General features: G+C 41.7%; 1 protein-coding gene across 1 annotated transcript in view; it reads left to right on the top strand.

Annotated features, from left to right (window-relative positions):
* The window catches only part of adgrb3 (adhesion G protein-coupled receptor B3), an 870525-nt gene that overhangs the window by 744254 nt on the left and 103706 nt on the right, over positions 1-22565 (top strand). Inside the window, exons 20-21 of the mRNA XM_060821286.1 lie at positions 9429-9579; positions 9805-9874. Coding sequence (XP_060677269.1) covers positions 9429-9579; positions 9805-9874 — 221 coding nt within the window. The remainder of the gene's footprint in view (positions 1-9428; positions 9580-9804; positions 9875-22565) is intronic.

The raw sequence follows: 22565 nt of genomic DNA, 5'->3' as shown, positions 1-22565 counted from the left end.
AATGCAGTGAATCTTTCTTGTACTAATTGCAATGCAAATACAACAAGTCCACCTGAATGCTGATAGCATTCCTGCATTGCATTTGTGCCATGCCTCTTCAGCCAGTGATACCAGGCATACTGTGGTTGAGAGATACCAGGCTCAGGTTACTTCTAACTTGTGGCATTTAGTACAGACAAAAAGACAGGCTGCTTTCCATGGATATAAACTGGCCTGAATCTATTCAACGAGGGATATAATTTGCTCAGTCCAGACTAGCAGGGCCTACGTCATACCCGACTATGCTCGTCCTGACAGAGGACCAACTCCCTCATGATTACTGCACTGACCACCAGGTCCTCCATGTTCCTGCAACAAAGTATGACACCAATTCTCCTGCCATCTGTTCTGTCCAGGCCAAACATCAGGAGCCAGGCAGGGCAGCTGGATGTGGTGTCAATCAAGTAGGCTACTTCACCCTGGACGGTGTCAAGCTTCTTGAGTGTTTTTGGAGCACCACTTATCCAGGTAAGTATGATCCCATCACCCTTCTGACTTGTGACTTGTAGATAATAGACAGGCTATCAGGAGGTGAGTTATTTGCTGCAGGATTTTCAGCCCCTTACCTGAAATTGTACCTAAAAGATCTTTTAGTGGTTGGTCCAGTTCATTTTCTTCCACTCAGCGCTCCTAATCCTCATCCATTGCCTGAAGTTACAGTCAGTTGGTGATTTTGGTGAGGAAATTCCTGTGTAACCTGTCTCAGCTAAGGAAATAGCTGTATTGGCTTGTTGCACCTTGTTACATCATGCCCATTATCTTCATCGTTACTTTGAGGAGTTGGCTGTGATGCAGAACCTAAAATGCTAAACAGAAGCAATCACATTGCAAATAAGTCCCCTAACAACCTGAGAGAAATAGAACAGCAGATAGATAGGCAAATTTCAGTGAGATGGATAAATAATAGGATAGTGATATGAGGAGATATCAACACCCTCAAAATTAACTGGGGTAGTCATAATGCTTTTGTAGAATTTCTTCAGTGCAGCAAGAGACCATTCAGCCCATTGAGTCTGCACAGACCCTCCAAAGAGCAATCCACCTAGACGCCTATCTTATCGCAGTAACCCTGCATTTATAATGGCTTACTCATCTACCCTACACACCCTGAACTACATGGTTAAGAGATTTGATAGGTGTGTTCAAATTATGTGCAGTTTTAACATGATAAGTAGGGGGGATATTAGTTCCACTGATTGGAAGGTTTGATAAATAGCTAGTGCAGGTTAAAGATAATTGGCCACAAGAAATAGAGCAGACAAAATGGCAGCTCTTTATATTCCAAATATGTTATGACTTGAAGTGAATTGTTTGAAAGGGCAATGAAGGAATTTTATTAGCAATATGATTGCTTCTGTTTGGCATTTTAGGTTCTACATTAGAGCCAACTCCTCAAAGTAATGATGAGGATAATGGGCATCATGCAACAAGATGCAACAAGCCAATGTAATAATTTCCTTATCTGAGACAGGTGACACAGGAATCTCCTCACCAAAATCACCAACTGCCTGTAACTACAGGCAGTGGATGATTTGAAGTGAATTGTTTGAAAGAGCAATGAAGGAATTTGCAATTTGTGTTTTTCAGAAGGGTCTTCAGAATGTACTTGAAGAGCTAATAAAAGCCATGAGGGATAAAAGAGTGTTTTGGAATAAAACTGGATCACCTTCCCAAAGACCTGAATCAGGTGTGATGAATGGCACCCTTCAATGCTGTATCTTTCAGATTGTTCCATATTCAGGGCTAGATCCTATTATGAGATGATATGGACTTATCATTAGCTGTTGGGAGAGGGTTTGAGAGTGATGGGGGTGGGGAGGTAGGAGTGACAGCAATGATACAGAACCTCCCAGATGCTTGACTTCTCTTTCCAATTGGCATCTGGGGTGAGGTGAAAGATTTCTTTTCTCAAAGATTAATGATGGGTAGAATTCTCTACCACAGAAGGCTGTGGTGGCCAAGTCACTGAATGCGTTCAAGAAAGAGAGAGACGCATTTTTAGATTTAAAAGGTGGGAATATTGCATTGAGATAAAGGATCATACCGAATGGTGGAGCAGGCTTGAAGGGCCGAATGGCCTACTCCAGCTCCTATTTTCTGTGTCTGTGATGCCTCAAGGCACCAAACAGGACATCTTGTCTGTGGAAATTGTGTGCTCACCTTTCATAGAAAGGGGGGTTGGAGTTCATTGCCTTGTCATTGTACAGGCTTTGCTGAGACCTCGCCCAGAGTCTATACAGGTATGGTCACTCTACCTGATGAAGGATATACTTACCACAGAGGGACTACACCAAAATTTTACTCAATCCTTGATGTAAAGTGTCTGTAATCTACAGTTTTTAGAAGAATGAGAGGTGATCTCACTGAAATATGTGACATCCCAAGAGGGCTTTACAGTGTGCAATCTGAGTGGCTGTTTTACCCTAGGTGGAGAGTCTACAATAAGGAGACACTGCTGTTTTAATAATGGATTTGTCATTTCGGACTGAGGTAGAAAATCTCTTTAAGCAAAGGATTGAGAATCTTTAGAATTCTTTGCCCTGGGAGTCATGGAAGCTAAATTGTTGAGCATTTTCAAAGTTTCAAGACTGAACTGCCAGACCATTCAATTGATATTAAGGATCAATTCATCCAGTTAAACATAGGAGCATAAGAAATAGAAGCAAGAGTAGACAATTTATCTCCTCGAGCTTATTCTGCCATTCAATATGACCTTGGCTGATCGCATCTCAGCTCAACTCTACTTCCCTATCCATTCCCCATAACCCTTTAACATGTTACATATTAAAATCTGTCTATCTCCTCCTTAGATTTACTCAGTGTCCCAGCATTCACTGCACTGAGGTAGTGAGTTCCACAAATTCACAAACCTTTGAGAGAATTAATTTCTCCTCACTTCTAATTCTTGTGCTTATAAGATTTTTTTAAACCTTTTTGTTTTGCCTGGATTTGGGACACAGCTTCAGCTAGAAGGAGCCATGGAGGTGTGAGTGCCCCATATGGGCAAGGGGGAAAGTCTGCTATTAACTATTTTTTGTAATGGTTTACTGTAGTTGCAGTTATAAAAGTTTTGTTTTGATAGTTTTTATAGATATGTTCTTCAGGCTCTATGAGTCTTTCACTGTTTCCATTTGGCACATCATGAGTAGGGTTCCTTCTCTCGGGGGTTCACAGGCTGTTTTAGATGACTATGGCTAGTTGTTCATTTAAATGGTGCACCTGGAATATCAAAGGGAGTCACTCACCAATTCAGAGAAAGAAAGCACTTTCATGTCTTAGGAAGGAGAGGAAGGATTTCAAGAAATCCACCTTGATGACAAGGAGTATCTGAAGTTGCAGCGGGGGGGTGGGGAGGGTGAGGTTTGACCGGGTGGTTTTTTTTCATCTTTTAACATTGAAATCAAGGGAGTGGCTATACTCATTCAGAAGAATCTCCCATTCCAGTTGTTAGATCAAATTAAGGATGAATATGTGATTCTCAAAGCTTTAATACATGGTGAGGAGTATGGTATTTTAAATGTTTAATGTTCCCCGGCACACCCCTTTAAATTTCCAATAGATGCACTCTCTGGTTGATTGCCCTTCGAACACGCCATACCTTTGTAGGGGGAGACTTTAAACACCTCATGGATCTCACAGACCTGGATAGGGTGCCCGGGGTCTCCCAGGTATCTCCCCACAATCTAAACAATTGATAGACTTATGTATGGAGTTGGAATTGGTGGATGTATGGAGATGTCTTCATCCAGTGGATAGGGATTTCACCTTTTTCTCCAAACTCCACAAGTGTTACACAAGGATTGATTTGATTCTTGCTCTATCGGCTTTTTTTTGGATTCGGTACTCTCTGCAAAATTAGGATCATGCGACAGTTTATTTGGAGGTTAACGTCAAGATAATGAGAGAGGTTTGCAGCTTTGGTGCATGAATCCACATTCTGTGGACGGAGTAGGGTGCAATAATAAATGCAAAGTCTTTGTACTACTTAGCACAGAAAGGCATTCCAAGATGAGGGGATTTAATCACTGAGCCAGGATTATAGTCATTTGGGAGTGTAGCCAAAAGAAAATTTCAGGATGCTATGGCTCAGTTGGCAGCACACTCACTTCTGAATCATTAGGTTCTGGATTGAAGTCCCATTCCTAAGCATCAGCGCACAAAAAAGGCAAGGCTGACAAATGATTGCAGGAGAGTTGAAGCATTGAACTCTATGTTGTACAATCTTCAGCTGAACCATTCAAATAAGACACGATCTGCCTACTTGGGTAGTTGTAAAACATTCCATGGTATTGTATCATAGACAAGAAGGGCCCCTCTTCATAGTAATTTAACCATTATTTGTAGTTTAATCTAAATCAGACAAGTGGAGTATCTCATCATTATTACACTGCAATTTTTGACAGCTTGCTGTCTGCAGATTTGCTGTCATGTTTCCTACATTATCATAATGACCACACTTCAAAAGCACTCATTAGCTGTGAAGCACTTTGAGGATTCCAGTAGCCATAAAAAGTGCAATATAAGTCCAAAGATGAATCTTCCTTTGTTCTTGGTTAAGTCAGAGTTGCATTGAGTTCACTTGGTGGAATATCTCCCAAGAGGCCAGTACATTTTCTGACCCTAACTTATTAGCCTTACCTCACTGACTCCTACCCAATTCCAATCCAAACTTCCTACACACCATTCCTGGAACAACTCAGAGGACCTCCCAGGATTCACCAGCATCCCTGGCACCACCACAATCTGTGCACACTAACAATCACTGTCAGTTCAAAACGGCACCACATGGTTCCTGAATTTTGTCTTGGATATGGAAGACATGGCAATTCAGTGTGCCACTTTGTGGGCAGGTACCTGGAGGTTTAGTTGGATGGAGTGGTGCACAGGCAGGATATCCCATTCCCCAGGACCACCAGAGGAGGACAATGACACTGGACTATTCAAGCCTGGTTTGAGCTACTACCCTTTCCTCATTCCTGATAAAGGGCTTGTGCCCGAAACATCGAATTTCCAGTTCCTTGGATGCTGCCTGACCAGCTGCGCTTTTCCAGCAACACATTTTTAGCCTTGAGCTACTACCCAGGTTACTGAAGTCACCACTATTTGGAGGAATGTCCAGCAGTAGGAAAAAGTCAATGATCTTCTCCACTCCACCAGCAAAAGTGTCACCATCTTCTTTCTGATATCTCACACTCTATCTCTGCTACCCTACCCACCTTCCACTAAGGCTCATGCACTACCACTCTCACTAATGCATGCAGCATTTTCCCTCATTCATTGTCACCGTCCCAAGACCCAACTCTACTTACTCTGTATGGCCTCTGCATTGGCTGCTCACTCACTGGGGGCAACTCCACATCCTGCATTAACAGTAACAATTGTGCTACCTAATTTCATCTCCCTTAATACCTCCTCCTTTCTCATTCCAGGAAGAAATTAGCCCACAATAGGGCAGAGAATATCAAAACTGACATTTAGCTCCTCACCTCTTACGTGGAGATCATCCTGGCTCTAACTCTCCTAAGTGGCTGACTGACTAAGTTTGTCAAATCTCTGAACTCGCATTGGAGGCTGCTCTGGACTTAGTGTGCCAGGACCCCCTGAGCAAAAGCTGTTCCCATGGATTTGACTGAGGCCATCTCCCAAACATGACCAGCTCCCTTGCTTTATGTCTGCATTAAATGACTAGGCAAAGCAGAATTAATGAGCCTGGTCTCTCTGAGGGGGCAAAGTGCAAATATGCAAGGCAAGGATGCTTTGAGCATCCAGGTGTGCTCTGTATGAGTGAGTGAGTGCTATGCGAGTGAGTGAATGGTCCAGCAATGTAGTGTGGTCTAGCCTATGAACTAGGCCTGTGGCCCTGAGCGCACAGTTTTCTGGTTGCAGGGTTACAATGATAGTTGCCAGCGCAACCCAAGATGTAACATTAAAGTGCATAAGTGTCCTTTATGTGGATCAGAGATGTGCCTGAGGGTTCTTGGAAACTGACGCATATTGGATGCTAATGTCCATGTAATGCATGTGGCTGGTACCCATGGACCATGCCCTGAGATATTGGTATCTGATATCCAATATGGAGGTCATTCAGAGCAAGTGGCAAGCTGAATTCACCAGGTACCTCTGTCAAGCATTCTCAATGTCTAACTTGTTTGGGGCATGTGATAAGTCAAGAATATTAATCAGACTAGTTGTGGCAGTTAACAAGACATTTAACAGGCAATAATCCATTTTACTTAGCAACTTGTCACTGTCTCGCAGGAAACTTGCCACACTGCTTGTCAAAAGCATAAAAGATGGAGTGAGATACTTCTGACATTGAGATCAGCCTTGCCAGACATCTTATCTAATTCTGCCACAAATCTCATCATAACTCAGATCGCTCTGACCCCTTTAAGATTCCACCTTAAGCTTTTTGTTGGGAAGTGAAAACAGATACAGCAAAGCAGTTAATTTTTGGAAGGCCATTCCCGAAAGCCAAATTATTGCTCCTTTTGAAATTTGGCATTCTTGCAACTGTCCAGATAAATACAAGGCAAAACCTTTCAGTAGTCATGTATCTTCTTTTTAAGCTTATATATGCTTTCATTTAGAATTATTGCTTAGAGTCAGAAATAAACCACACAGCTACATATCAGTTGATTTATCTAAAGGAACTGTACAGTGAGATCACCAATCTAGACTACTTTCATCTGTAACTTGTATTTTATTATGTATTTCTTGGCAGCTTAATTCGTCATTTAGATGGCTCATGAGAAACTATAATCACATTGAACGCCATCCTTTTTAAAACTGTTTTTGAAGATAAAGTAAATTTAGTGTTTGGAGTTACTGTGTATTTTACTTTGATGTTCGAGAAGCCAAAAAACTATTGATTAATAAAGCTCAAAGTAGCCATTCTCAACAAAACTAGTAATTGAATTTAGAATTTGAACATCCTGTGGTTTAAATTTGTTTCTAAAGGTTATAACATTGCAGCATGTACATAAGCAAAAAAAGCATGTATACCAAGTCACAGCATTTAATGGTTTTACAATATGTAGCTTTCGAACAATTTACTTTGGCTTATTTTTCTAAATTGATCAATTGAAGCATAAAGCATAAACCTTTTAATTGTATTCAATAATCATTTAATCAGTTCAAAGAAGGACTAAAATTCTGGTGTCCCAATTTACTATTTAGCAGAAATATATTATCCTGCTAATGTACTGATCATGCCTAAAATAGCATCAGTGATCTATTGACTAATGGAAAGCATGAACTTAATTTACTGCCTTGGCATGAAGCAATTCTGTTAATTTGCCATTTTGTCCATTCCGTTAGCATTGTCATATCTCCTGGAAAAAGCTGGTGAGAAACAAATGGGCATCTGCCCAAGAAGTATATAAACAAAGTAATGAATGTCAAAAAGACATTGCCTACAGCTTGCCGCAATGAAATGCAAGTTTTTGACAATCATTTTAGGTGGTGGTTGGGAATAGATGATATGCTGGATTTTATCTCTGGGGCTCTGATACCATAGTACGAGAAAGTGAAGACTGCAGATGCTGGAGATCAGAGCTGAAAGATGTGTTGCTGGAAAAGCGCAGCAGGTCAGGCAGCATCAAAGGAGCAGGAGAATCGACATTTCTGGCATAAGCCCTTCTTCAGGAATGAGGGGGATGTGCCAAGCAGGCTAAGATAAAAGGTAGGGAGGAGGGACTTGGAGGAGGGGCGTTGGGAATGCAATAGGTGGAAGGAGGTTAAGGTGAGGGTGATAGGCCGGAGAGGTAGGGAAGAAGATTGCAGGTCAATAAGGCGGTGCTGAGTCCGAGGGTTGGGACTGAGATAAGGTGAGGGGACGGGAAATGAGAAAGCTGGAGAAATCTGCATTCATCCCTTGTAGTTGGAGGGTTCCTAGGCGGAAGATGAGGCTCTCTTCCTCCGGGTGTCATGTTGCCATGGTCTGGCGATGAAGGAGGCCAAGGACCTGCATGTCCTTGGTGGAGTGGGAGGGGGAGTTAGTGTTCAGCCACGAGGCGGTTGGGTTGGTTGGTGCAGGTGTCCCAGAGGTGTTCTCTGAAACGTTCCGCAAGTAGGCGGCCTGTCTCCCCAATGTATAGGAGGCCAAATCGGGTGCAGTGGATGCAGTAAATGATGCGTGTGGAGGTGCAGGTGAATTTGTGACGGATATGGAAGGATCCCTTGGGGCCTCGGAGGGAAGTATGGGCGCAAGTTTTGCATTTCTTTCGGTTGCAGGGGAAGGTGCCGGGAGTGGAGGTTGGGTTGGTGGGGGGTGTGGACCTGACGAGGGAGTCGCGGAGGGAGTGGTCTCTCCGGAACGCTGATAGGGGAGGGGAGGGATGGTGGGGTCTATTTGGAGATGGCGGAAATAACGAAGAATGATAAGATGATACTCCTGACAACCGCAAGAAATGCAAAACTTGTGAGCATACCTCCCCCCTCACTTCCCTCCGAGGCCCCAAGGGATCCTTCCATATCCGTCACAAATTCACCTGCACCTCCACACACATCATTTACTGCATCCGCTGCACCCGATGTGGCCTCCTCTATAATGGGGAGACAGGCCACCTACTTGTGGACCGTTTCAGAGAACACCTCTGGGTCACCCGCACCAACCAACCCAACCGTCCTGTGGCTGAACACTAACTCCCCCTCCCACTCCACCAAGGACATGCAGGTCCTTGGCCTCCTCCATCGCCAGACCATGGCAACATGACGCCTGGAGGAAAAGAGCCTCATCTTCCGCCTAGGAACCCTCCAACTACAAGGGATGAATGCAGATTTCTCCAGCTTTCTCATTTCCTCTCCCCCCACTTTATCTCAGTCCCAACCCTTGGACTCAGCACCGCGTTCTTAACCTGCAATCTTCTTCCCAACCTCTCCGCCCCCACTCCCTCGCCGGCCTATCACCCTCACCTTAACCTCCTTCCTCCTATCGCATTCCGACGCCCCTCCCCCAAGTCCCTCCTCCCTACCTTTTATCTTAGCCTGCTTGGCACACCTTCCTCATTCCTGAAGAAGGGCTTATGCCGGAAATGTCGATTTCTGATACCATAGTGTTTTGCAAGTCTCAGCTTTTTCATTGGAAACAACATTAAAATATAATTTTGAACTCCTCCATTCTTTCCTTCTAGCTAAACCTTGGCTGAAGTTTTATGGTTGGGAGGTGGAGGTGGTGTTTTGCGGACAGCAGCCCTGTCGTGCAACCTATTCAAAAGTCAGTTGTGCAGATGGAAGCCAGGAGCCTGACTCCAGAGGCTGAAACAGGTCAAAATAAGGCCCTGTGTATCCATGAACTCTTTAAACCAGGGCTAGCTTTCCTCCTAAGTATAGTCACATTGATCCATCCCATTCAAAATTAAATATTTCTGTCTCTTTTGTATGCACAGGGTGTTTGTACAATGACGACAGCCTTCCTCCATTTCTTCTTTCTGGCTTCTTTTTGCTGGGTTTTGACGGAAGCTTGGCAGTCATACATGGCTGTTACAGGGAAGATTAGAACAAGGCTCATCCGCAAACGTTTTCTATGCCTTGGCTGGGGTAAGCATCACAAGTGTATACATTTTTTATTGCTGTAAATTATTCTATAAGAAACGTGTTATAACAAAAAAAGTTTTCCTTCTTCTACCCCTTATATAGTATACTCAAATAAACATTAATGCTTCATAAATATTTTGACACATAATTGGTGTATTTGTCCTTACAGTGGAAAAGTACTTCTATTCCTGTCCAATTTTCTTATCAAATAACAATCTATTTCTTCAGGGTTACCAGCATTGGTGGTGGCAATATCTATGGGATTTACAAAGGCTAAAGGATATGGTACATCAAACTAGTAAGTCACTTCAAAAGTTTTGCTTTACTGAAATAGCATCTAATTGACAACCTCCATGAGAATTTCAGCTGGGTGGGGAATGAAAATGGTGGGAATTTCTGCCCCTCTCAGTAATGCACCTCTCAAGAACATTTGTACATTTAGAATTGTTCACTGAGCAACCAGGTATGCCTCCTGGGATGTGGAGCAGGTTGTCTCCTGATCTTGTCATATGAGTTCCAATATTTGGAAAGACTATTTGTCAATGAGAATTTTTTTGAGAAAATGGTGGGTTTCAATGCTGCAGATAGCAATTCTATGATTAATTGAATTAATAGTCAAATTAAACCGTTGAGTTTTAAGACCACCTACCTTTGACCTTAACCCTACGCCATCCATGATAGTCCCTTCACATCTGCCCTTGAGTTCAGTAATGAGAGTGTGCAACTGAAGGGTTCCTTCCCACTATTGGCCCAATGTTCTGATAGACCAAAAAAAAGCTGTCAATCCCAAATAGTTATGTCCACTAGGAAGCTATGACTATGGAAACATCGCTGCACAGTTAAATAGAAGGCAGTGGATAGGCAATTAATAGGAGTAAAATAACTTTTGACACAGGCTGATACGAGCTGTCGAGTTTGTCTCCTGACGGCAGACCACAGAGTAAGGCTGTACCCCTACACACAGACTTAGAGGCCATTCCCAACTTCTGATTATTACCATGATACCCAACCAACATAATGACGCCGTTGTAGCTGCAGCCACTTTTCCTTTAGTGTTTTACAGGGCGCCAAGAAGGTGGCCTCAAGATAGAGACATTGTTTCCTGGTCTGCTTGGCCCTCCAACCTTCAGGACCCATCTGCAATCGTAATGGGGATGCCAGGCTACCCTCAAGGCAATCATTGACCAATTTAGAGAAAATTTCTCCCATCCCGAAATACTTAGAAGTAAATACTTAGAAGTGAAGCATACAAGATGTTTCAGACCAGAGTGTCTCATTTGTCAGTTTTACTGGTTCTTCCTTCTAGAATGTGGATGCAGTGCAAGGTTAGGACCTTGCTTGACCCGTGTTTGGGGACCTAATTTGAAAGGTAAAATTCTGTCCAAGGCATTGGTTGGGCTGAATGGGCTTTAACAATGAGTTACTTGTGGGCTGTGAATTTAGGCTGTGCATCAAGAAGAAATACTAAGTGGTTATGTCACATACAATTTTGTTGTTCACCTTTAAGAAATGTTTTGAAATAAATCACCAGTGACAATAATTGAAGCATATGGTTTAACTTGTTGGAGCTGTTGCTTTTTGTCTACTCCTTTGAATTCAAAGTTTTTGTGAGGGATGGGTAGGGGGAATTTACTTTTAGCCTTGATGCTTTGACTACATTGGGTGATATGAACGTATAAGCAAGGAGCAGGATTAGGCCAATGAGCCCTTCAATCCTGCTCATGGATGATGCAATTGTAACTTCAACTCCACGTTCCTTCCTACCGTGATAATCTTTCACTCCACTTTGCTAAATAAGTATCTACCTTTTGCCTTTTCAGGAAGGTTCCAAAGACTCTCAAAACTGACAACAGAAATGTTCCTCAATTCTGTTTTAAATGGATGACATCTCATTTTTAAACAATGATCTTTAGTTCTAGATTCTCCCATAAGAGCAAACATGCAATTCATATCCACCAGTGAAGACCCCTTAGAATCCTTTTTCCTGAAGTGCCTCCAATATATTTACATACTGCTTTAAATAAAATACTCTTTCACCTGAATTATGAGATAATTTTATTAATTTTTCACACAAAAAATGACTCCAGATTAACATGAGTATGTTGTAAGTGGCTGGTGATCTCCTTAGAGTAGGTCACACCTTCCTTTATCAGAACTGATCCAGTAGAAGGGGCGATCCCCATTTTACATGCATCTCCGTCTGATTACAGCCCAAAAGCTTTCACTGGCTGAGTCCCAGGCACTGCTTCAAAATAAACAAAGAATCACTGACAACCCACAGGGTTTGGCATACATGGCTGCACGTGGCTTCCTCCACCACCATTGTAACCAAGATTTAAACATGATTGTTGTTTGAGCACTTCTACCTACAAACTAAATTCCAATAGTACATCTGGAGTGTGGCTGAAATAGTTCTCATGGCATGAACATTTTGCTCAGTTAAGCATTTTAGTTCCTTTGTGATTGTAGATGGTGTTGAATAATTATAATCACTATGACTAGTAAATTTGCATTGCATCTTGCGGATAATTCTCTCCTTTGCATTTTTCTTGACCTCTTTGTCGCTTGTTTTATGCATGTGGGTATTTGCCAAAACATCATGCTCTTGATGCTGATAACTGTTTTCAGCCCTACATGGAGTTCATAAGAACATAACAATTATGAGCAGGACATGGGCTCCATTGAGCTTGCCCCACTATTCAACACAATCATAGCTGATTCTGGGCTTCAATGTCACTTTCCTGGCAACTCCCTGATATCACTCAATTCCCAGTGAAGATAGAAATCTTGCCTTAAAATATCTTCAGTGATGGAGAATCCACAGCCTTCTGGGTTGGAGAGTTCCAAAGTTCACAAATGAATATGTGCCTCCTCATATCAATCCGAGATGATTGGGCCCCTATCCTGAGGCTGCATCCCTCCCTGAATTTATATTCCTGAGCTCGAGGATAACAGCCTTTCCATGTCTAACTGTCAAGGGTCATGTAAAGGTCAGAGACTCCTCTGCTGACAAAGTTGAGACAGCAGGGGTGTAGCCAAGACAGATACTCACAGGCTGAGTTCATTCAGCCCTTGGCCTTGGGATGTTGAACACAGCATGAGACAGGCTTCACTGAAATGCCGGATATGGGACCCACTGGGAGATCCAGGACCAGGCTACTACAACTGGAAATTCCACCGCTCTCCTCCTCTCAACCTTTGCTAAACCAGGCAGAGATTTTTGCTGATGGATAATTTGACTCTAGAACCTGGCAAAATCTAGACTGATTCCTGGTTTACAGTTTTGACATAAGAGGAGAGATTCCATAAATAGGGCCTGTACTCACTGGAGTTCAGAGAATGAAAGGGGATCTCATTAAAACAAATTAAATTCTAAACAGGTTGGACAGAGTAAAATCAGGGATGACGTTTTCTTTGGCTGTGTGTCCACAACAATGTCACAGTTTGAGGAAACAGAGTAATCCATTTCACATTTTGATGAGTTAAATGTTTTACAGTCAGAATGTGTTGAAGATTTGGAATTCTCTACCACATAAAGCTGTGAAGACAAAGTCACTGAAAATGTTTGAAAATGAATAGATGGATTTCTAGAGGCTGGAACCATCAAGGGCAAAGATGTGTGATATTGAGATAGAAGATCAATGATGATCATTTTGAATGATGGAGAGGCTTAATGGGCTGAAAACCCGAAGACATATGAGCAGAAGCCATTTGTTCTTTTGATATGCTTCAGCATTCAATAGCTAATTTAATTATCTTCAGTTCCACGTTGCTGTCTTTTCCCATGACTCTAAAGTCCTTTAAGGATTAAAAATCTGTCAAGGGTGGACACACCACAAGTCTGCAGATCTTCAACTCGCTGCATCTTCAAAGTGGAATTGAAGAAAAATGTTTCTGGAGATGAGCAGCAATAAAGACAGCATCTAATGGGAAAAATAATATTGCCTGTTGTTTCCTGAATTCTGTTTTCTGGTGTTCATCATTTTTCTTTTAACCTGCTCCCTTTTAGCCTGTAGTCACTCCATTCTGTTCCCCTGCCCACTTTAGCCTTTGCTGACAAATCACTGTGATCATCTCTCAATCACTAATGATTTCTGCATTCTCCCAGCAACTTTTGTCCACCCATAAAAAGGAAAGGATTTAGCCAAGTTTAGTAAATCAGAAAACATTTAATTGCACTAAGTCAGTAATTGAATTTTCCTGAGTCAGCCACAGTCTTGTTTCCTTCTGTTAATTACTTAACGTTAAAATTAAAGATTTTGTTTGGACAAAATGAGCCATCTGATACTCATCAGAAAGCAGAGATTAGTGTTCAACAGTTACTTGGCAATAATAAGCTGTTCTCCTTCCTATCGGAAGGATGTTGTAAAACTTTAAAAGGTTCAGAAAAGATTTACAAGGGTGTTGCCAGAGTTGGAGGATGTGAGCTATAGGGAGATGCTGAAACAGACAAGGTCTTCTTCCTGGGGAGGCAGGGGGAGTCCGGAACTAGAGGGCATAGGTTCAGGCTGAGAAAGAAAAGTTATAAAAAGGGGGGAGCTTTTTCATGCAGAGGGTGGTGCATGTATGGAATCAGCTGCCAGTGGAAGTGGTGGAGGTTGGTACAAATATAGCATTTAAAAGGCATCTGGATGGGTATATAAATAGGGAGGGTTGAGAGGGATATGGGCCAAGTGCTGCAAATGGGACTAGGTAAGTTGGGATAACTAGTCGGCATGGACGAGTTGGACCGTGCTGAACATCTCTATGACTCGACGACATGCTTCCCAATAGGATAGTCAAATCCTGGAATTAGCATGAATATACATCTGAAAATCTACTCTTCCATTGTGTTCCATCTTGAGTTATTCTGCTTCAGTGGTATTCAATAATAATTTGCTCCACAACCTTTAACCAAAAAACCATTTCCACTATATCACTTAGCTTCATACCAGCTGTTGCATCCCCAAATAATTCATTACTTTTGAAGGGACATTAGGATTGAAACTTTTGATGGCATATGAGCAGGACTTGGACAATGTCCAGGTTTGGGGTGACAACTAACATTCACATGACACAAATGCCAGGCAGTGACCATCTCAATAAGACCCAATCTAAGCATCACTCCTTGCCAGTCAATGGCATTACCATCACTGACTTTCCCAGTATCAACCCCAGGGGCTACCATTGACCAGAAAATAATGTAGATACTGTGGCTACAAGAGCTGGTCAGCAGGTAGGAATCTTGCAGTGAGTAATTCACCTCCTGACTCCCCAAAGCCTGTCCACTATCTATAAGGTACAAGTCAAGACGGTGGCACAGTGGATAGCACTGCTGCCTCACAGCGCCAGAGACCAGGTTCAATTCCTGCCTCAGGCAACTGTCTGTGTAGAGTTTGCATGTTCTCCGGGTGCTCTGGTTTCCTCCCACAGTCCAAAAATGTTCAGGTTAGGTGAATTGGCCATGCTAAATTGCCCATAGTGTTAGCTGACGGGGTAAATGTGGGGGAATTGGTCTGGGTGGGTTGATCTTCGGAGGGTCGGTGTGGACTTGTTGGGCCAAAGGGCCTGTTTTCACACTGTAAGTATTCTAATCTAAGAAAAAGTCAGGTGTGTGGTGGAATACTTTCCACTTGCCTAGATGATTACAGCTTCAACAAGACTCAAGAGGCTTGATGCCATCCAAAGCAGTCACTTGATTAGAGTCGCGTCCACCATCTTCAATATTATTTCCCTTTTCAGTAGTCTGCACCATCAACAAGATGCATTGCAGAAGGACATAAAAGCTCCTTTGACAGCTCCATTCAAACCTATGACTCCATCACTGAGAAAGACAGAGGCGCCAGATGAATCAGAACACCATCACCTGCACGTTCACCTCCAAGCCACGCACCAACCTAACTTGGAAGTACATTGCTGATCCTTCAGTGTCACCTAGTCAAAATCCTGGAACTCCCTCCATAACAGTGTTGTAGGGCTAGTTTTACCTCAAGGATACAGTCGTTCAAGAAAACAGTTCATCACCATGTTCCCCAGGACAATTAGGGATGGGCAATAAGGACTGACCCAGCCAGAAATCCCATGAACTAATAAAGGAAAGAGGAAGGGTCACCAGACCTGAAACATTAACTTTGATATTTCTTCGCAGAAGCTGCCAGATTTGCTGAGCTTTTCCATCAAGGTCGATTTTTGTTTCTGATTTACAGCATCCGCAGTTCTTTCAGTTTTTCAAAACTAAATAATGCTGGCATTTGATATTAGAGAGTTAGTGAGAAGTCTCAATTGATCAGGAGCAAGTCACTGAAAACAACAGAATGCAATCTAATTTGCAAATTATGGAATCAATTCCCTCAAGCTAACAACTGATCATTTACTGAAGTTTATTATCAATTGCAAAGGAGGATTATTTATATTATCACAGCCCAGCAGTTTGACTTTGCTGATCATATGATACTCAGGTTGACAGTGGCAATCCACATGAGCTGGTATAATGGGATTTATGAAAAGCATTTCAAACTGTGAAAATTTTACAACACAGAAATTCACCCCATTGTGTCTGCCCTGGCTGGTTAAACTAGCCTCCCATTCCTATCCCTCTTACCAGCCCCAGTCGGTAACCTTACCGGTTTCCGTGCTTCAGATGTAGATCCATTAGTTAGAAACTTAAGAACAGGTGATGGCCATTTAGCCCTTCAAGCCTTTTCTGTTCTTAAATATGAGCATAGCTGATCAAATGACTTTTATGCACATTCTCTTTATGCCATTGGTAATCAGAAATCTTATCAAATTCTCCTATAAATATACTCAAAGACTAAGCCTCCGTGCCCTCCAGAACAGAGTATTTCAATGAGACACCAACCTCTGAGTTAAATAAAACTCTTTCCATCTCAGTCCTAAATGGCATGCTCCTTACTTTTAAATTGTGCCTCCTGGTTCTGGACTCCCTAACCAGGGAAATTACGTTACCTGCATTTACCTTGTCTATCCTTTTCAGTATTTTGTAAATATCAATTAGCTCACCTCTCATTCTTAAAAAGTCATGTGAGTGCAAGCCCAGTTTGCCCAATCTCTCTGCGTCTGACAGTTCTGCCATCCGATGAAAAAGTCTTGTGAAACTTCATTGCATTTCCTATATGGCAATAATATTCTACCTGAGATGAAGAGACTAAAATGCACATAGTATTCCAGGTGCAGGTTAACCAAACTTCTTGAATTTAAATAAGACTTAACTAAAGATGGAGGCTTTCTCCTTAAATAGAAATCAGTGGAGAGGATAAGTTAAAAATTTGCATCATGTTAACAAATTAGCTGAGGAAGAAAATCAAAGGGCACTTGTTAGAGGAATGATGTAAGATTTGACAGTGTGACAAGTTGAGTGCTTGAGGGTATAATGTTGGGCTTCATGGAATCTAGGCTCTGCTCACAACTTTTACGTAAAGAACTAGCACACAATGATCAAAATTTACAGTTGCATAATGAATGAAAGGGAAGCAGTTGGCTCAGAAACTACATAGGACTGAGCCAAACAATACCTTCACTCAAAAGGTGGGCACTTTGAAATTCTCTAACCAGCAGCTGTGAAAGTACAAGGCATTGAGCATGTTCAAGTCAGAGATTAATAGATTTCTAGACACTGAAGATACCAAAGGCAAGGGAGTAATGCAGGAAAATGACATTGAGGGAGATGAGTTGAACGGTGGATCAAGTTGAGAGGTTGAATGGCCTATTTGCTGTGTATCAATAGAAGTCTGATTGATTCATCGGAATTTGAGAAATAGAAGGGTTTTAGATAAATCATGAAATGAAACAGCGATGGCAGATGTAACTTAATACCTAAAGAATATGGAAGATCGCATATTGAGAGAAAAAAATTGGATGTGAAGATAATCATGGCCAGACACATTAGAAGTTCTTCTAGAAAATGTGGCATGATCAAAATAAATTCAGAGCCAGCTGAAAAGAATCAGATGAAATGCAGGCATAAAAGAATGTTTCTCCTGTGCCTCCCCACAAATAAAGACAGATTGGAGACATTTCTATACTGTTGAAAGTGGAGAGAGATATTTTCTGCAAAGTTGTCTGTTGTAAGTCAAGCTGATTCCTTACTGCAGCAACCTTAATTCTGTTGCGTAGGTGGTTAAATCATTAACTGTGGCTTTTCCATTTCTATTTACCAGGACAAATGGATAGATGAACAGTTAATTAGCATTCTTGAATAACAAGTCAAATGCCAATGTGTTACCATTATCAAGAAGGGAGCAAGAGATGAAGCAGGAAACTCCAGGCCAAATAAATAAACCACAACTGCTGGTTTTGAAAATCTGAAACCAAAACATACATTTCTGGAGAAACCCAGCAGGTCTGGCATCATCGGTGGGGAGAAAGCAGAGTCAGTCTTTCAAATACAACCCTTCTTCAGAACTAATTGTAGCTACAGAAAGGTGGTATATGTGCTGAAGATAGGGGTAGAGGTAGGGGATGGGTCAACGAGAAATTATATGTGAAGATGATGTTCAGAGAGAGACAACAGTAGTTGGGCAGATGAAGGGATGGATAATGGTGAGCCAGTGAGAAAGAAAAGCTTATAATAGGACCATTAGTATGTGAAAATGAGTTGGCCGGGTCACTGATCCCTCCAACAGGAACCCTTCCTTCCTGGCAACCTTCTCAACACCCCTCATGATTTTATAAATCTTAATCAGTCCCCTCAAACTCCTCTCCCCTAATGAAAACAACCTTAGTGTGTCCACATTTTTTAGTCAATTACCCCTCTTGAATTTGTTATGAATCTATATATTTTGATTGTTGTGTACTAATTTTTTATATTCAAGTGATGAACACAAACATGATTCGAGGAAACCCGCCATTGTGCCCTTCAGCACTCAACTTGATCACACTGCCAAATCTCACATCAGCCCCCCAAACGAGTGTGATTTCCATCCCTGAGCTAATTTAGAAAATACAGTTCAATCAGTCAATCCTAGCTGGTGGCCAAAGTATTGGAAGCAATTCTGAGATACAGAGGCAATCTCATTTGTCAAGGCAGGGATTAATCAAGATCAACTAGGAGAAAGTGAGGACTGCAGATGCTTGAGATCAGAGCCTAAAAATGTGTTGCTGGAAAAGCGCAGCAGGACAGGCAGCATCAAAGGAACAGGAGAATCGACGTTTCGGGCATAAGCCCTTCTTCAGGAATCTATATGCCCGAAACGTCGATTCTCCTGCTCCTTTGATGCTGCCTGATCTGCTGTGCTTTTCCAGCAAAACATTTTTAAGCATTAATCAAGATCAGTCAGCATGATTGTGTTAAGAGAAAGTCATGTCTAACCAGGTTAAGACCATAAGGAATTGGAACAAGCATAGGCTGTTTTGCAGCTTAAGCCTGCTCGTCATTCAGTAGAATCAGGTTTGATCTAATATTCCTCACGTCCTCTTAGCTGCGCTTCCCTGGAATCCTTAGATCACCTACTGATCAAGAATTTATCTATCTCAGCCTTAAATACACACATGGACTTTCTACCCACAGCTCAATATGGCAAGAAGTTCCAAAGACACTCAATCTGCTGAGGGAAGAAATTCTACCTCTTGGTTGAATTTTTAAAGAGGTGACCAGTTGTGTAGGTGAGGGCAGTGCTTTTAGTGTAGACTTCTTGCATTTCAGCAAAGCTTTGCATGGATGCTGCATGGGAGACTGATAAAAAGGTAAGAGCCTATTAGGTTCAAGGAAATTTGATAAATTGAGTCCACAATTGGCTGAGTAGCAGGAAGCAGAGGGTCATGGTTGAGAGTTGTTTTTCTGACTAGATGTTTTATGTCCAGTAGGGTCCCATAGGGTCAGAGTTGGGACTCTTACCCTTTGTGCTTCATGTAAATCGAATAGGGAGGGTTTAGAGGGATGTGAACCAAAAGCAGGGAAATAGGATTAGTTTAGTTTAGAAAACTTGATTGGCGTGGAAGGTTTGGACTAACCATTCATTGCCACAGAAGCTGGTGGAGACCAAGTCATTGAGTATGTTTCAGACTGAGGCTCTTTAGTAACAAAGGTTATGAGGAGAATGAGGTTGAGAAACTTATCAGCTATGATTGAATGGCGGAGCAGACCTGATGGGTTGAATGGCTTAATTTCTGCTGCTATGTCTTATGGACTGAAGGGTTTGATTCCATCCTCTGACTTAATATTTTAATCTAGGTGCGAAGATCCTCTCTCATGCTGTGGGCCCTTAGAAAAGCTCTACAGATCCAAAGTCCCCTTGAGCCTCTTTAAATGTTACTTCATATAAGCCTGGAATAGTTTGTGTGCACACTCACAACTGTGTTTGAACCAGGACCAAAGCCTAAATTGCCGGAAATGCTCAGCATGTCTGGTAGCAACTGTGGAGAGAAATTGGTGTTAAATGTTTTGGATAGAGCGGCCCTTCCTTATTACTGGATCCGAAATGTTCGCTCTGAATTCCCTCTGCAGATGCTGCCTGACCTGCTGAGTTTTTCCGGCAGCTTTTGTTTTTGTTTCTGATTTATAATGTTCGCAGTTCTTTTGGGCTTTTGCTGTTTTTTTTTAACCGGAACTGTTCTTATCACAACAGCCCAGTGCCCTGTACAAAAGGTGAGAAGAGCAAAGTTGAAGATGATCTCGACAGTGTAGCTAAACACCATTAAACATCAGTAAACATCGAAGGGCTTGTTTCCGCACTGTAGGGAATCTAGTCTAATCTAAAAGAAAATCATTTAGACTTGAATGTAAGAGGGTTGATTTGTGTGTTTGCAGATGATATGAAAATTGATGGTAATTTAAACAGTTAGGAACTAACCTTTATTTGTAGCAGAATATAAACAGGCTAGTCAGATGGACTGATCTGTGGCCAATAGAATTCAATCCAGATAAATGTGAGGTGGTACACTTAGGCAGGTCAAACAAGTCAAGGAAATACTTGATTAACAGTAGGACTGTAGGAAGTATGAAGGATCATGGCATCCATGTACACCGGTCACTTAAGGTATTAGAACAGGTGAAAAAGTGACTATGATGTTTTAAGGTATACTAGCCTTTTCTAGCCGAGGCATGGAGTTTAATAACAGGAAGATTATACTGGAACATTGGATAGCCACAGCTAGTGTACTGTGAGCAGTTTTGGAATCAACATTATATGAAGGATGTGACAGCATTGAAGAGGGTGCAGAGGGGATTCAGCAGGATGGTGCATGGGCTGGAAACCTTCAGTTATGAAGAAATTGGACAGACTGAGGTTGTTTTCCTGAAGGATGTGAGACTGACAGGACGTGATTGATATGTATAAAATTATGGGGAGCATTGATAGGATAGTCAGGAAGAACATTTCCCGTTGGTGGAGGGATTAGTGAACAGGAGGAATGGATAGGAAAGGGCAGAAGGTTTAAAGAAGAAGTAACTTCCCAGAAGTTTGTGGGAATCTGGAAATCACTGCCTGTCAGGGTGGTGGAGGCAAAAAGCCTTATAATGATGGCAAGGCTATGTAGGCTAAGTGCAGCAAAATAGGATTTGAATACGAGGATAGTTATTATTGACCCAAATGGATGCAGTGAGCAGTATGATGGTCTGAGTGTAATAAAAACAATTGATCATGAGGCACATGAAATCACAAGACTAAAACTGATTAGTGATCAAAAATGGATTTACTAAAGGCTTGTGATGGTGGATTTTCTCACTTTGGATATTGAAAAGAACTTTATCTGACAAACCATGGTTTCTGAAAGCTGGATCATTTTGAACTTATTTTTAAAAGCACATTTTTTTAAAAAAGAGAAACTTCTGATGTTCTTGACTCCTGATCTCATTAGTTCCAATTAAATATGTTAAGACTTCAAATGGAATGAGCTTAGCATTTTATTTCCAGTGCAAATCTTTATTAAAAGGTTGCATGAAGTAAAAGGGCATAGCTAATAAACACCCACGTTCTGAAGTTAATGGAAAGACATTGCCATCTTTGCCTCAGTAAGAAGCAGTTGTTCCTTTCCGTGTTTGCCAGTCTTCACATCCACATCTTGGTAGTGATTTTCTGAGGAATGGAAGACATTGCTGTAGAAAAGATTCCTGAAATAACAAAAGGACAAGAAACACTGGATAACAAAGTCATTAAAGTAAAGCAAATCAAACACTCTAGTTTATTTCAAGAAGGATGAAATTGAAGTAAAGAAGCTGTTGTAATCAGGACAAAATGGAAGAATGCCAAATTTCAAGTGAGCACAACTTATTCCACAGGAGAGAAAAATACCAATTGGTGAGCAAGCTGATTCTGATTGGCTGGACAATACCTCACACTGAGTGTCAGAGACATTTTGCAGAGGCTTCCTTCGGGTTCTGGTTTGCGATCAGTAATTTGCCGATTTTTAGGTGGTCTGAATCACCCCCAGATCCCTGGTTCTGACATTGGATTTATTTAGGAATGTGAGGTGAAAAAAGCAGTGGACTGGAGTTTCAGGGCAAAAGAATTTCTGTGTTTACTAAAGGCAAAAGATAAGTAAAATACAAGAAACAAAGGCAATTGTAACAAACAGTGAAATTGACACGATCATTGAAATAGCTGATAGTAATTAAATACACTTTTAAATCAAATGCAGGTTAAATATTATTAGAACTAAACAACAGTTTTAATCATGGAAAACTTTAATCAGACTTCCTACCTTGTGTTTCCTGCACTATCAGAAGCCGCCTTCTCCTGAGTGGAAAAACACAGTTTTAAGGTACAACTGCCTGTTGAAGTTTTGCTGTAGGTTCTGTTGGTTTAGAACAGACACATGCCTGGAAGCTCTTGTTTGGATAGCACTTCATTGGCTTCCCCATTCTCAGCTGTCCTTCGTTGTGATGATGCCCTTGGTTGGTTTCTCGATTCATCTTCTCTGTTCAGCCTCTGTGGTCCTTGGTTCTGAAGCTGCTTGTTTATGCAGCTGTTTGAAGTTATCTGTTTGTGCAGAAGCTTATTGTTGAAAAAGGCTCTCCCCTAGGTAAGATCAGGGATTGCAGTTATACAGACTTG

Source organism: Hemiscyllium ocellatum, chromosome 3 (assembly GCF_020745735.1).
Source record: "Hemiscyllium ocellatum isolate sHemOce1 chromosome 3, sHemOce1.pat.X.cur, whole genome shotgun sequence".
Lineage (NCBI taxonomy): Eukaryota > Metazoa > Chordata > Chondrichthyes > Orectolobiformes > Hemiscylliidae > Hemiscyllium > Hemiscyllium ocellatum.
This window is presented reverse-complemented; position numbering and strand designations above follow the sequence as displayed.